Genomic DNA, 15,335 nt, shown 5'->3' with positions numbered 1-15,335 from the left:
TGAAAACACCAATATATCTGGATATAAAAAACATTGACGGATTCTACATAGTTTTTTACTACTAATTAATTACAGTTTTGAGTTAATAAAGATGTTTTGTCTACAGACCTTCTTAATGTTTCCATGTCTTCAAAAGGTGAATTTTATTTTTTCTATATATTCTAAAGCTAAAATGTAATTTAAATTTTCCATTATTTTACTTTTATCAAAATATTTTTATAAATATCAGATTGCTTTTCGTTTTCTTTTCTGAAAATATAGTTGGTTGTATATCCAATGAAACCCATATAAATTGACGATTTTAATTCCACTAAAATCTTATTGGAAGAACATGTTAAACATGCAAAAGCAGAAATATTTCATATTTTCTCCCATTCTGTAAATTACTTTTTTTTTCCCATTAGAAGAGACAGCTCTTTTTGCAAATGGCTTCAACAAAAAATTATCATTAACTCTATGCACAAATTTCAATATTAAAACCATAGCCCCCCCCCCAAAAAAAACCCAGCTGACTTCATACTTATTTTTTCTAAAAAAGATATTTAAAAAAAAGTTTCATGCAGGTTGCGGATTCATAAATATCTAGATAAAAATAAAATATTAGTCTGCCATTTGAAACATTAACAGCTATTTAAAATCATGTTTGGCATTAGCATGCACAAAAGGAATAGTTTGTATTAATTAATTTAGCATTTTAATGTTTTTAGAATGTTACAAAAGATTTAATGCAAAATCCTCATTGAAAACATTTTATTACAACATTAATACAAGATTGTTTAAAGTATAAAAAGAACAACATAAACAATGTAATTTTATATTAATAAGTACTTGCACCAAGAAATATTTTGATCATTCTATGAAATGAAGCTGTATTGGGAATAAGGGTGTTTTTACAATAAAACCAGTGACAGTTTACCTGTAAAAAAAATAATGGCATAGCAATATCAAATATTCTTAATTTAAAGGATTGTCCGATTAAAGTTGAAAAAAATATTGCATTATTAATTTTAAAAGAGAAACATGAAAAATGAGTGAAAACTATATAAATTTAAGAAGTATAATCAATACAAATATTACTTCAATAATTCAAAGGTAAGTAATGGAACTATAATTTTTTTAATAATGCTTTTTTTATTTTGATTCTGGTCTCACCTATCTTTACAAATATTGCTTTGATTAAAGAATTTCAGTTTAATTCATATTGGTTTTAAAATTAAGCTTACAGATTGTTTTGATTTTGCTTACAGATACTATACTATATATTATTATTACTTACTATTATTTACAGAGATTATTGCTTACAATATTATTACTTACAGAGTATATGACTTCACAGTCTTGATTAAAATTTTTTAAATTAGACAATCATTTCAGTCTAGAGCAAGTATTAATAATCCATTAACACTTAAATTGCATATTATTAATAATAATTTGTGTACTTAAAGTACAAAATGTTGTAAAATTAACTAGAAAACTATTTAAAATTATTATATTATATTCTTCATAAAATATTTTCTTTCGGTCAATTATTCAACTGCTAAAGAATTTATTCATATTATAAAAAAAAGTAATTCATTTAAAATTTCTGTGTAAATTATCAATTGTATACAGATAATCATATAAGGATTATAAAAAATTATAAGTGAAACTTTAAAATTTAAGAAATATAATACAAATACCTTATCAATTAAAGTTATTTCAATATTTGGAATTTTTATATAGCTTAAGAATTAAATTTTGTGTTAGATTATTTTTTAAGAAATAAATCCAGAAAATTAAACAAAACTTTGAAATAACATAAATGCCACACAGTGCTTCATTACACTATTTTGCATAACACACAACTTTGTGATATAACATGTTTTTACACAAAAGCTTAAGATTTAAATTAAGAGACATAGATGAAGCAAAAATGCAACATTTATCACATTATAATTTTATGCAATATAACTTTTAAAAGTTATCTTTTTGTAGCACTAAGTAGATATCCTTTATTTTGTATAATTCCCCTGGATTTAACAACCACTGAATATCGCACAATCCAAGCTCGTTTCCACTCATCTGGGTTTTTCACTCCTGGTTCTAAAATTTTCTTAAACATCTCATTTGGGAGTAAAACTGAAATAATCACACATAAATAAATATTAAATTTACATGCATAATTATCATATAATTATTAAATAGTTACACAGAAATCAAATATTCTTATAACAGATAACAGACCTGGCACATACAATCAAGATTATCCAAAATAATCCACTAGAACTTCAGATTATATTTATTCTCTATTCCAAACAATACTTTTCTGAAGAAATTACAAATTGACACAATTAAATAGATGAAAGTTCTAACTGATATTTTATTGAGTTTGACTCAGTTAGATTTAATAAATTGGCAACCAAAATTAAAGCCTTTTTCATTGCATGGTTTACAATTGGTAAAATTTATTTAAATCCCTAAAGCTCATTTAAATTGTTTACTCTTTAGAGTTACCACTCTAAATTGTAGCTAAAAGAGAAGATTCTAAAAGTTACTTTCAATTGTTTGTGGTCAAATTTACTTGAGGCCTTCCACTCTATAAACACTTAAAGACTAAGTACCTTCATCCACTGAGGTCAATAAAATTTAATACTTGGCAAAATAAATCGTGTTTCATGAGAAATCTCAATTTTTTCAAAATTATTGCTTTAAACCTTTTGCTAAATTCTTCAATTATATATAATGTTTTCTTCTAGCAAAAATAGAAGCTATGATGTTCAAATTAAACTATAAAAATGAATAAACACAGATAAAGCATCAAAAAATTATTAACTCCAATTTTTTTTACAAGAAACAAAACAGCAAATTTTAGATGTTTGACAGCAAAATGACAAAACTCCAATGAATTCATATAAAATATGATAGTCAATAAAATTAGTGAAAAGTAATTGTGAATATTTATAAAATAACTTGTCTAACAACAGAAAATCCAAAATATAAAATGCATTCCTCTAAATAAAATAAAAAAATTATAAAAATCTATATACGAGTAAAAAAATGGAATTTACTTTGACATTTAGTCTGAAAAACTTCAGGCTATACTTTTATGATAGAAAAATGCATTTCATATCAACTTTTAACCAACGTTAAAATACAGGGCTCTCGTAAAGCAATCAGAAGATGCCATGTAGCCTACAGGCTGGGGACCACTGTTATAATATAAAAATTATTTTTAAGTTATTTAATTACATGTTAAATAAAAATGTGCATTAATGGGACAGGGTGATTAATTCTGTTTAAAAATAGTTCAGAAAAGTAAATGTACTAGGTGAATATATTTTTATAAACTTTATCAAAACGATGAGAAATGAAACTATCAATACTTATATCCTTTTGATTTTGAAATGAAAATTGACATGCTTTTTATCGACAGTTTTTTGTTACCTTTTGGATCATTATGCGTCAGAAGCTGTATATCATTTTCTTTAGCAAATGCAATCATTTCTGTTGGCATAACACAGCAAGATTCCAGATTTACTTGATTCACACTAGGTTTAACCTAATTATATATAAAGTATAAAATTTTCAGATTTATACTTCATTAAGAAAAGTCACATCAAAAATCAAAAACAAAAATAGTTTATAAGGCTAAAGCAATAATTCTGTAAGGCTAAAATCAAATAAAACACAGGAGTCAAGTAGGAAAAAAAAAGAGCAAGAAGGATATTTTCTTGCCTTTTTCATTTTTAAAAAAAGTATGTTTATTCTTTTTAATAGGAAGTCATATGATTATTTTCAAAAATCATAACATTTTAGTAAATATGAACTAGTTTTATATAATTTTAATTACGAAAATTTTGCATGAAAATGTCAAGGTTATTTTTATAAACTCATAATGCAGCAATCTCATCTTATAATGAATGACCTTTTACATCTGTATAGCAGGGGTCAATATTAAGTGTTGTTACAAGCATTCTTACATAATTCATTTCAAACAGTTGTAAAAATTGTTTGAATAATGTAGGATGTAAGTTAAAATTTTCATAATAACAAAAAATATTTCTTTGACTTAATTAAAAAAATAATTATGGCTTCAAACTTATTACTATTCACATTGAATCTAGTTAATGCTATTCTTTAATAGCATACATTACATATTTGAATTTTTAAGCAAATAAAGAGTTGTGTTAAACATATTTTGATAAGGATTTTTTTTTAAAGAACTTTCCCAATTTTAGGTAATTTTATAAATGTTTTAGTTTTTAAAGATTATAAAAAAAAGCTTAAGAATTTTCTATCTGGAACTTTCTATTGGTGAGATTATTGCATTCTCATATGTAACTCTGCAGCATTTTGCACGATATTATCAATTTCAGGCTTCATTTTCCATCCTCTGATATCAAACTGAATAATATCTTAATCATTTTATAATGGCTAATATAATCAAGAGTTCTTTGTCAGAAACTACTTATTTTATCATGATCTTGTAAAGTCCTGTGCATTTTGCATTTTGTCAATGTATATAATGCTTAAAAATATTTTTTGAGTGCTTAAAAAGTGCTTATTTTTTGTTGAAAGATTTGGCTACGCACCCTGTATAAAGGAGAGATAGTTGTATTCAGGTTTATCTAGTCACTAACAGTGCACACATTACAATATATTGAAAAGGATTCAAAACTTAATACTTTTATCTTAATATTTTAGCTCCAAATTTATATCTCATCATCATCAGTAGCTCGACAGTCCTGGGTGGACCCTGGCTTTCTCAAGAAGACTGCGCCAGTCCTTTCTTCTGCGTGCCACGGCTTTCCAGTCTCTGACCTTAATTGTGGTAAAGTACCTTTGGAGGCAATCCGCCCATCTCAGTCGGGGCCTGCCTCTCTTTCTAACTCCAGTTGGCCTTGCCAAAAAGATTCTTTTAGTTGTTCTGTCATCGTTCATTCTTACAATGTGTCCGGCCCATTTCATGCGCTGGATCTTATGGTACTTCAGAATGTCCGGTTCTCTGAATATCCTGTAGAGCTCAGAGTTAGTTCTCCTTCTCCACACTCCCTTGTCACACACACCACCAAAAATGGATCGGAATATCTTCCTCTCGAAAGCAGCGATGGTCCTCTCATCAGCTTGGGACAAGGTCCAGGTTTCAGATGTGTAAGTGAGAACTGATCTTATTAGGCTTTTATATATTAGCAACTTGGTGTCTCTTTTAATGTTGTCAGATTTAAGGAATTTTCTTATGCCATAAAAACACTTGTTGGCTGCAGTTACTCTCTTCCTTACTTCTGTGGAAATTGAGTTTTCGGAGTTGATTTCAGAGCCAAGGTAGGTGAAAGAGTTCACCTTTTCAAATTTATACTTTCCAATCTCGATGTGCGTGGAGGTATTGGTATAGTTGATACACTGCATATACTTTGTCTTACTCTGATTAATTAAGAGGTGCATTTTTTTGGCCTCTCTTTCCAGGTCCAGGAATGCCTGCTTTAGGTCTTTAGGAGTTTTTGCTACGATATCAATATCATCAGCATAGGCCATAATTTGAACAGATTTTGAGAAAATAGTTCCTCTAGTGTTAATTCCTGAATCTCTTACTACTTTCTCAAGAGCAAGATTGAAAAGAAGGCATGCTAATGCATCGCCCTGTCTTATGCCATTTTTTATTTCAACAGGTTCAGATAAGTTTCCCTGTATTTTGACTCTCAATTTGGTGTCATTTAATGTAAGGGATATAAGTTTCACAAGTTTTTCAGGAATGTTAAACTGTCTCAGAGCGTCGATAAGCAGTTCTCTATTAATGCTATCATACGCTGTTTTGAAATCAATGAAAAGGTGATGTGTATTGATTTGGAATTCCTTAGTCTTTTCAAGAATATGCCGGAGGTTATATATTTGTTCAATTGTGGAACGATCCCTGTGAAATCCACACTGGTAATCCCCTATGATGTTTTCGGCATATGAAGATAGTCTGGTGAAGAGTATATTAGAGAAGATCTTACAGGTAGTACAAAAGAGGCTTATACCTCTATAGTTAGAGCAGTCGAGGACATCTCCTTTCTTATGAATGGGACAGACAGTATTGAGCTTCCACTCTTGGGGAAGTATTTCAGTCTCCCACACTGATAGCATAATGCGGTGGATGTCTTTAATTGCATCTTCTCCAGCATTTTTCAGTAATTCTGGAGGAATGGTATCTGGGCCAGGGGCCTTATGGTTTTTTTAATTTTTTTATTGCTTCCACAACTTTAGCAGATGAAGGTGGATCGATCATTTCTTGATTGGTATTTTGAGAGAAGTTGGGAGCACTTGATGGGTGATCCATGTTCAGTAGGTCATGAAAGTGTTCTTTCCACCTTTCCATTATCTTAGATTTGTCACTCAGTATTTCCCTGTTCTTATTTCTGCAGAGAGCTGTTCTAGGTTTAAAATCTCTGCGACCAAGGTTGATCTCACGATAGAAAGCTCTGCTTTCATTTGATCTTTTGAGATGTTCAACATCTAGCAGTAGATCCTCGTGGAATTTCCTTTTCTTGGCCCGATGAACTCTCTTATATCTATTGATCAATAATTTGTGAAATATTCTTTTTATAATTTTGCGATTTAGTCCTTTTATGCCTTCAATACTCTTGTATTACTATACAACAATATCAGAAATATGAGAAAAGCATATTAAATATGTACAAATACTATATGCATTGAATACCTGTACATACCTTACCTGAGTCCATTCGTATAGAGTAGTAAGTTCTTTAGTATCCAAATCACTGATTCCTATGGTAACTATTTTTCCTTCAGCAACTAGATTTTCTAATTCAATCCAGAGGGGTTTGATATTATTTAAGTCAAATATCTCATCATTGGAAAGGGCAGGTAAAGATAAAATCAGTGAATCGATCATTTGAATACCTAGTGTTTCCATAGCTGCAACAGAAAATAAAAATTTTAATTAAAAAAAAAAAACTTTTTTAAAGAGTAAATTTAAAGTAATGAAACACATAAGTTAAAATTAATTGCTGTATTAGACATAAAGTATTATTTACAAACAAACCTTCCATGTTAAGAATATAAAATTTTGAGGAACAAAGTAGCAAATTTTTAATTAAACAAATCTCTAAATTTCAGTAAAAATTGCACAAAAAAAGATTTTAAATTAATATAAAAATAAACCATAGTCAGTAAAAAACTGAGCAAGATAATAATTCAAAATAAACTTAAATTATTAATCTCTAACTTTTATATACATGTATATAACGTCGTTGCTGAGTGGAAGGATAAAAATAGCTCTTAGGCAGGGAAAGAGGGCACAAAATCGTTGTGGTACTCAATAAAAGTAAGGGAATATCTTGCAAAGTAAATTCGTAAAATGTTTCCTTTTAGGGAATAAGGGAAAACTTAGTAATTATAACTGGTCTGTTAAATAGGTCCATGAAAAAAGTCTTTCTCGCAAATTAGTTAAAGGCATAATCGCCAAAATGGTAATTAATGCATACTTGAACTAAAAATAGATTAAAAGACAGGATATGAATTTAAAGTGTGAGAAAGAGTGTTTAGTTTTGAATAATAAATTAAGAAAAGGAATAACATAAAAAGATTAATTGATATATATATATACTCGTATATATATATATATATATATATATATATATATATATATATATATATATATATATATATATATATATATAAACATAAATCAACAAATCATACAAACTGAAAAAAACCCATCAGCACAAAACCTGGTGTTCAAAAAAGAAAAAATTAAAGTATGACTCGTATTAGATATTTCAACATAAATTAAGATATCACCATAACACACAACATAAAGGCTCCTTTAAAAGCTGTGTTATAAAAATTTTATCAGAAATTTCTAAATATACAAAAAAGCTCGAAAACAGAATTCTTAATAAACTCAATACAATTGATATGGAGGAAAGTTTTGAGGGCTGCATGCAAACTAAGCAAGGGTTTTCCAATTCAAACATCTATATATTTTTTTTTTTAAAGGAAAAATACTTTCGTGACCTTATATTGGAGACAAAAACCTGAAATTCGGTAGGTTTGATTACATCATAACCAGCACATTTTATCCAATAAAAAACACATTATAAATATACAGAAGAGATAAACTATGCATAACATTATTGATTATTTTTAAAATATGCACAACACTATTGCTGTCAGATGCAATCAGAAAACAAAACCCATTTCCAACTTTTTGAAACAATTCATAACTTTTGGATGATAGAGCTCTTTATTTGCTGATAATTTTTTACTTAATAATTGAAATAACAGCTACAAGAAATAAACAATACAGAACAAAAATTTTAATAAAAATTTCTTAATTTTCAATTAATCATTTTGAGAAACTTAGGAACTCAACCTTCTTTTTTCAATTTGTTTAATCCACTAATTCAATACATATTTCACAAGAATTCTCATTTCATTGAAAAAATTAAAACAGAACAAAAAATTAAAATAAAAAACACAGTATGTACACATTTTTCATAAAATATACAAGAATAGAATTTAACTTTTCATCATTTGTTTACACAAAGAAGAGAAAGCAGAAAAAGAAGAACCCTTTTCTCCTACATTAAGAGGAGTGGTTTAAAATTTTTTTCAGCAATGGAACTCTGATCTACTTTTGTTAACTGGAACCTCAATTTAATAAATAAAATTAGATAGCAATTGAGAACATATTAACCAAATTAAGACTATTAATTATTTTGAAAACATTTAGTGGAAAGAGATTTTTTTTTGTTTTATCGATATTCTTAAAATTTAGCTTTATGTCAAACTTTGAAGGTCTGGGAAGGGCATCCAGTCTAGTTATAAAACTGATCTTAGTGTAGGTATAAATTTAAAAATTAAAATAATTCAATTAAAGTAAAATAATTTTAATTATGGTTTTTCTTGAGAGAAACCGCCAACAGCAAAAGAGAACCACCATAAATGTTGTCGGGAAACAAATTTCTCAATTGATAAATTCAGCTTTTTTAAAAACTTTTTTTTTTTTTTTTTTACATAGAATTAAAAAGTTTGATGGGAAATACTAATGCAATTATTTGTAAAACCATATAATTTTCACAACTTATTCAATATATTATTGTCAGAAAATAGATATGGAAATTTCATACAGATTTAGATTAAAATTTTTCTTCAGAAATAATACTTTCTTTTTTTGCAAATAATTAAATCATAAATAGATTATAAATTAAATATGATTAGAGGTTTTAAAAGTCATCACTGTCTAAAAATAAAGTTCTAACTCTCAAAACCCGTTTGACTATTTCATGGAACCTAATTAGAAAATGAATCTAATTTACAAATACAGAAAAAGGCAGAAAGGTAAATTAATAATTAAAACATTAAATCAAAATGGAAAAGTGCCTAAAGCAGGTAAAACTAAATTTGCTTTATTTTAATTTAAATATTCAAACAAACAATTCAAGCAGGAAAAAGTAATAAAAAACATTAAAATATTCTTTAGGTTCTGTAAAACACCTTTTGGGAACCACTGATTTAGAGAATATCAACAGTATATGTATCTTAATAAGTAGTTATATATACCTTGGGATATTACACTTCTTAGAATTTCACAAGAGTAAGTTTCCAGAAATACTTTAACTAAAACAATAACAGAAAATAATCAGAAAAACATAAGATTAGTATTAAAAAGAAATGTATATATAGTGATACTTGACAAGTTGACCTTGATTACCAAGAATCAAATTTATATTATATAATTAAAGACAGGTAAACTTTTGCAACCTGATCACCTGTATAAATTTTACACTGATATCCAAAACAATTACATACATCAAGAAGCATAATTGAATGCTATTTAAAACCCATCATAAGTTGACTATAAAGAAGAAACTTTTCCTGAAAATTTTCTTGTCCTTATAATTTATAGTCAAGTTTCACTGAATTAATAAAATAGTATTTAAAGCTAACCTAAACCTTTAGGCCAGTTGACCACATGAGAAACTATTTGGGTTTTATAAAATATGGGTTGATTGATATAACAAAATAAATCTCAAAATGATTATAATTCAAGTTTGCTTCTTTTACAAGTTGTTGCACAATACTGCAACATTGATCCTTTTAATTGATAGGTGTGAATTTGAATATCATGAAGCATTGTCAGCATATCATGAAGCATAGTATAAATCTATTTAAAAATACATTGCAATATTTTTTTAGCTTAACCAATTTCTATTATTTTTACATTGGATTTCTTTAGTATATCCCAAATAAAATTTATCAACACTCACAAAATCATATTCAATAATAATCGATAAGTATAATAATGTTCACAATATTATTTTGACATTTTATAGAAAATGATGGCTGATATTATTGTATTCAATAGCCCAATAGCAGAATTTACTGAGTCAATCTGCAGTACTATCTTCCAAAAAATTAAAATTTGTCTGTAATTTTAACACAGGCAAGTAGAGATTATTATTGTGAAAATTAGGCATCATCTAACAGATATTTACCACAGAAAATGAATATAGTCTTTTTTTTTTTTTTTTTCTTGGTATCAAATTAAAGAAAAAAAATGAAAGGAAATCTATTCCTTAATTTTTAAAAAGATAAAAAAATCTTTTTTTTTGTTTTGCTTTATCTTTAATTTTTACTTGTTTTTAGTTTTTTTCTGCTATTAAAGCTCAACTCCTTAGCCTTGTAATTTTGAACCAATCAAGAAGAGAAGGTAACTCCTGGATCAGTACCTCCAGAGGTAAGATTTGTTATGGGAACTTGGAGGATTTTGTAACTCGACAGATTTAATGTGCATCAGTCACAATTTACTACACGGGAAGACTTCGGCCGGCAAGGATCGAACCCACAAACTCTTGGACATGGGTACAAGGCCCTACCAACCATGCTATCCCAGCCAAAAGTTTTCTGCTATTAGGTTAAATAGAAGCAATAATTCATAATGCTCGTAATATTCTATACATATTATAATTGTTAATTATCATGATAATATCATGTTTGAGGCCCTTAAGTGTATTATCTGTAACTGGTGACTTGTATATAACTTATATAACTCTGGCATTGTTCCTACACATTGGCTTCATGATTCCTAAGTATACGATTCATAAGTACTGAATATGATTCATAAGAAGTGATTCATGATTCATAAGTACCCTAAGAAAATATACCTATTTGTTTTTTAAATTATAAGTTTAATATGAAATTTCACCCATTGTAATTCATAATGTAATTAATTTCAATTTTTAAAATATATGGGGTAATTGTTAAATTAAAGTTTTAAAGTCTAAAAATTTTAAATAATTTAATTACATTTATTTTTATTTCGCCTATTAATGTATAAGAAATATGTGAATAACATACCATTTATAAAAATAACATGGTATAAAAAGCGAAGACTTATTACCCTTGATAAGTTGACCACTAAAGCAATGCACAACGAATGGTCTACTTATTCAGATTTCAATATTAGATAAAAATATTATCTACACAAGTTTCAATATTATATGAAAATAACATGATATAAAAAAGCAAAAACTCCTCACCATATATAATTTGATCACTAAAAAGGAGTTCCTAGCAAAACAAGTGGTCAACTCACTCAGAATTTAATATTATATAACAATAACATATTAAAATAAAATACTGTCACTTTTATAAGTTTTTTTTGTAAGTTGACCAATTAAACAATGCATTGTAAAGGTCAATTTACATAAGCTTTGCAGTATTATGTTTAATGATAATAATCATGTACTTAAGAAATAAAAATTACCAGATATTTTAAGTTCAGCACGATCAGATTTCTCTACCTTCATATCAGGATTGTTATCACAGAAAACAACATCAGAATCCTAAAACAAAAACTTGAAATGATTGAAAAAAGAAAATCATTCTTTTTATATGTTAGAAAAAACACATTCAAACTTACAAAATTATAGCTGGTATATATGCTTTTGAGCCACATCTGAAAAGCTCCACTGACACTATCACACACCTAAAAATAAATAAATTATGTATATATACTTTTTTTGTGTGAATAATACAAATTTTTAATAACGAAATGTTCTGTAACTTAAACTAATAAAAAATATTTAACAGGTTAAAATATGTAGCAAATTATTAAATTCAGTAACAAAGCTTTAGAAATATAAATCAAATTCATATTAATTATATGCGGACATTTCCATATCGTGATCTGGCGCACCAACTACAATCCTCAAGGTGCCAAATAGATTTTAAACTTGCATTTTGTTTTTAATAAAAAAAAACACGTAGCTGTTTGCCTAGGGGTGGCTATGATTTATACCTTTCATGCTGGTCTCTTTCTGTGATGTTTGTTTTAGTTTCACGAGAAACCCTGCCTGGAAGTTTCCAAGACTTGGCAATTATTCAGCGACATATCACAATAGGGAAATCTCTCCAATTACATGATAACTTAGATATTGTATATATTTTTTTAATTTAATTAAATTAGAGAAATTTTAATAAAAAAACTGTTAAGAAATGTTTTGTAAACACTGACATATCTGAAAAGAAACTGATTTTAAAGAATGTGATTAGGCAATGTTTTCGGCTACACATATTGCGGGATTGAAATTTAATAGCCCTGCAGGATCCTGCATTTTTGTGGAATTAATTAAAAACAAGAATTAATTTGAAAGTTACAACTGGCAAAGAGAGAACTATAAAAAAAAAAAAAACAGCTTATAAGCAGATTGATATTCAAAATATAATACCAAGAAAATTATGGTCTTAAAAAGGCATTTCTTTAATTTTAAAAAATAAGAAAAGAAAAATAGTGAATCCAATGAGTCGTCACTTAGAAGAGACTGAATTTTAGTGACAAATAAATTGTTTGATAAAAAAGCTTTTTTTGACTTTACTGCTATATATAAATATCCACTCGAGTACTCATCATTTTTTAAGCTAAGAGTAAAGTTTTGATACATAATGCATAATCATGTAAGTCAATAAGAGAAATTCAAAATTGGAAATATAAGCACAAACATTTAGCGAAGTAAAAAATATGTATATAAATCTTAATCTAAAGAAGACTTTTTAAACAATTATTTAAACTATTAACTCTCAACATTCTGCAGTACTGGCAATATCACTATCAGTTGAGAAATAAGAGAAGTACTTCTGCGATCAGGGGATATTTTATTGTCAATTTTTATTTTAAAAAATTCTTCAGCAAATACAGAGAAATTTGAGAATATACAAGAAAACAAGAGATAGTTGTAAAATACAGGAGTCTTTGTTAAAAAGCAGGAGACTTAGCAATAATGATTTTTAATGATTTCTCTGTTCCATCATTTTCAGACTCTTCTTTTTCAGTGTCCTAGTTTTCATTTCCATCCTCAGATGAAATCTGTTATTTTACTTTCTCCCAGTTCAACATAAATATTTTTAAACTTTGTTGAGCTTTAAAAAGAGAGTCAGAGTTCATTCCCAGACCATTGGGTTGAACATAATTAAATTTCTTTTATTTCCAATGAGCTGCATTATCGGTCTTGCCGATGAGCAGACCTAGTGTGTTCTCCAGAGGTGATATCCACTCTTTCAGGACTACCACAATGGGTGAGATACCGTTGGTCATGTTAATTTGGACGTCTAGTTTCTGCCACACTAGATGGCAGCACCGAAACTCTATTTGGATGCTAAAGTGCACTAGGAATTTAATTTTGCCGGAAATGCCAAGAGCCAATAAGGCACCCCAGGGATCTTTTACATGCGACATGGCCGCTGAGGATTTTCTGCATCCCGAAACTCCGGTGTCTGGGCCAGGGATCGAACCCGCAGACTTGGGCTCAGAAGGCCGACGACAAACCAACTACGCCACCCGAACATGATTAAATGCATACTGCAAAACACCATTCGTATCCATTTTTGCTGCTAAATTTTAAGAGTCATGTTATGTACATATCAACAAAAGATCTTCAGCATTATAAAACAGGGAAATTCTTTTAGTTTCTGAATTTTGATTCGGCTGGATTGAGGTGAAAATCCTGCAGACAATTATGCAGGATTCAAATCCTACAGGATCTGGATATCATTCCCTATCTTGACTACTCTGCTATGTCTTAAAATAAGCTAGTTTTCTATACAACATTTGGGGATATTTCTGCATTGGTACCAGTCTGCATCAACTATAATCACCATAGCAGTATGCAAAAACTTGTTAAAATTTAAATTATATACTTTTTGTTGTTGTTCATTTTACTTTATATATGTATTTATAGTTTTTCTTTGTTCCATTTTAGATACTTCATGAACTCAACTAATAAGATAACTGTAGTTTCAATAGACAATTTACTATACTCAATAATAAAATTTTTTAAGAGAGCACTTAAACAGCCAGGTTCATAGTCAAAGAAGTGGATTTTTAAGAATTCAACTCCTCAAAACTAAAGTAACTAAACAACATATTTTAAATAAATATTAATAAATTTTTCACAATTATGAATAGTTAATATAAGTTTTAAAATAAAATCCTAATTTTACAATATAATGTTAAGCGTAAAATAATCAAAAACTTGATTTATATTTAAAATATTTGTAGATAAACATGATTTACAAACTCAACCCCCCTGTAACAGGAAATTCTGGCTACGACATTCCAGTTATCAATATCAAAAAAGTAAGGATTCGCCGCCGTACCAGCTCCCATTACAGCCCTGCATAAATATGAAAATTATTTCGCCAATGTTGTATTAATTTCTTTATCATTTAAAACCTACATAAAGACGTTTTCTTAATAGAAATCAGTTAAAGAAACATGCAAGTACAATAAACAGTTTAAAATTCAAACCTCTTCACTAGGAGACTGCGTTGCTTTTTTCTTAAAATCTTTGGAACTTATTATATTCCCAGTATTAATAATAATTGTGTTTACTGATTCTGGTAACATTTCTCGCAAATTAATATAAATTTACAACTAAAATAGTATAATAAAGAGCTATGATTCCAGCGAAATTGTTTATGATACTCAATATCCTTGACACAGTTATGCAATCCGTCGCAACCTTGGTCGCAACATAAGAGAAAACGGCGAAATTGACTTTAATTAGACAATAGATTGATATATATATTTTCACTAAAATCTCCACAGGCCCATAAACAAAACAAAAGATCGTGATTGCGTAATTTTTGATGAAAGTTTTTTTTCTTTTTTGCTGAGTGACGGTGGCGCATATCTATTTATTTTTCATTTACCTTGAAAAGACAAAAAGATTTTTTTGAACAGCAGAATATTTTGAAACTAAATAATGTTACAGTTGCGTTTGACTACATTACAAAGTAATAAAAATTAATAAATTTTTTAATTTTAATTCCTGAAGCATCATCATCTGGCAACG

At 28.1% G+C, this 15,335-nt stretch overlaps 1 protein-coding gene across 2 annotated transcripts; it reads right to left on the bottom strand.

The window, feature by feature from the left end:
• Nucleotides 1-733: 733 nt before the first annotated feature.
• Nucleotides 734-15,331, bottom strand: Gclm (Glutamate-cysteine ligase modifier subunit). 2 transcript variants are annotated; one of them, XM_071184410.2, is made up of 7 exons: nt 15,193-15,331; nt 11,906-11,971; nt 11,750-11,828; nt 9,544-9,600; nt 6,692-6,894; nt 3,424-3,538; nt 734-2,118 (listed from the first exon to the last, which is right to left on the bottom strand). In XM_071184410.2, exons 2-7 carry the CDS (start codon nt 11,939-11,941, stop codon nt 1,961-1,963), a joined length of 648 nt encoding a protein of 215 aa, XP_071040511.2. In that variant the 5' UTR covers nt 11,942-11,971; nt 15,193-15,331; the 3' UTR covers nt 734-1,960. The 2 variants fall into 2 exon arrangements, with proteins under 2 accessions (XP_071040511.2, XP_015906339.3); XM_016050853.4 differs by lacking the exon at nt 15,193-15,331 and adding an exon at nt 14,789-15,140.
• Nucleotides 15,332-15,335: the final 4 nt, after the last annotated feature.

Source organism: Parasteatoda tepidariorum, chromosome 10 (assembly GCF_982258835.1).
Source record: "Parasteatoda tepidariorum strain Cologne lab strain chromosome 10, Ptep-v5.0, whole genome shotgun sequence".
Lineage (NCBI taxonomy): Eukaryota > Metazoa > Arthropoda > Arachnida > Araneae > Theridiidae > Parasteatoda > Parasteatoda tepidariorum.
The sequence above is the reverse complement of the archived record's forward strand: the minus strand, read 5'-3'. Positions and strand labels throughout refer to the sequence as shown.

What these genes read in the sequence shown, in the direction of transcription:
- Gclm (XM_016050853.4), bottom strand. Translation starts at nt 14,887, where the DNA reads ATGTTACCAGAATCAGTAAACACAATTATTATTAATACTGGGAATATA. An exon ending in CGCAGTCTCCTAGTGAAGAG is followed by an intron (nt 11,972 to 14,788) that starts GTTTGAATTTTA and finishes ATTTATTTTTAG; the next exon opens with GTGTGTGATAGTGTCAGTGG. An exon ending in CTCTATACGAATGGACTCAG is followed by an intron (nt 3,539 to 6,691) that starts GTAAGGTATGTA and finishes ATATATAATTAG; the next exon opens with GTTAAACCTAGTGTGAATCA.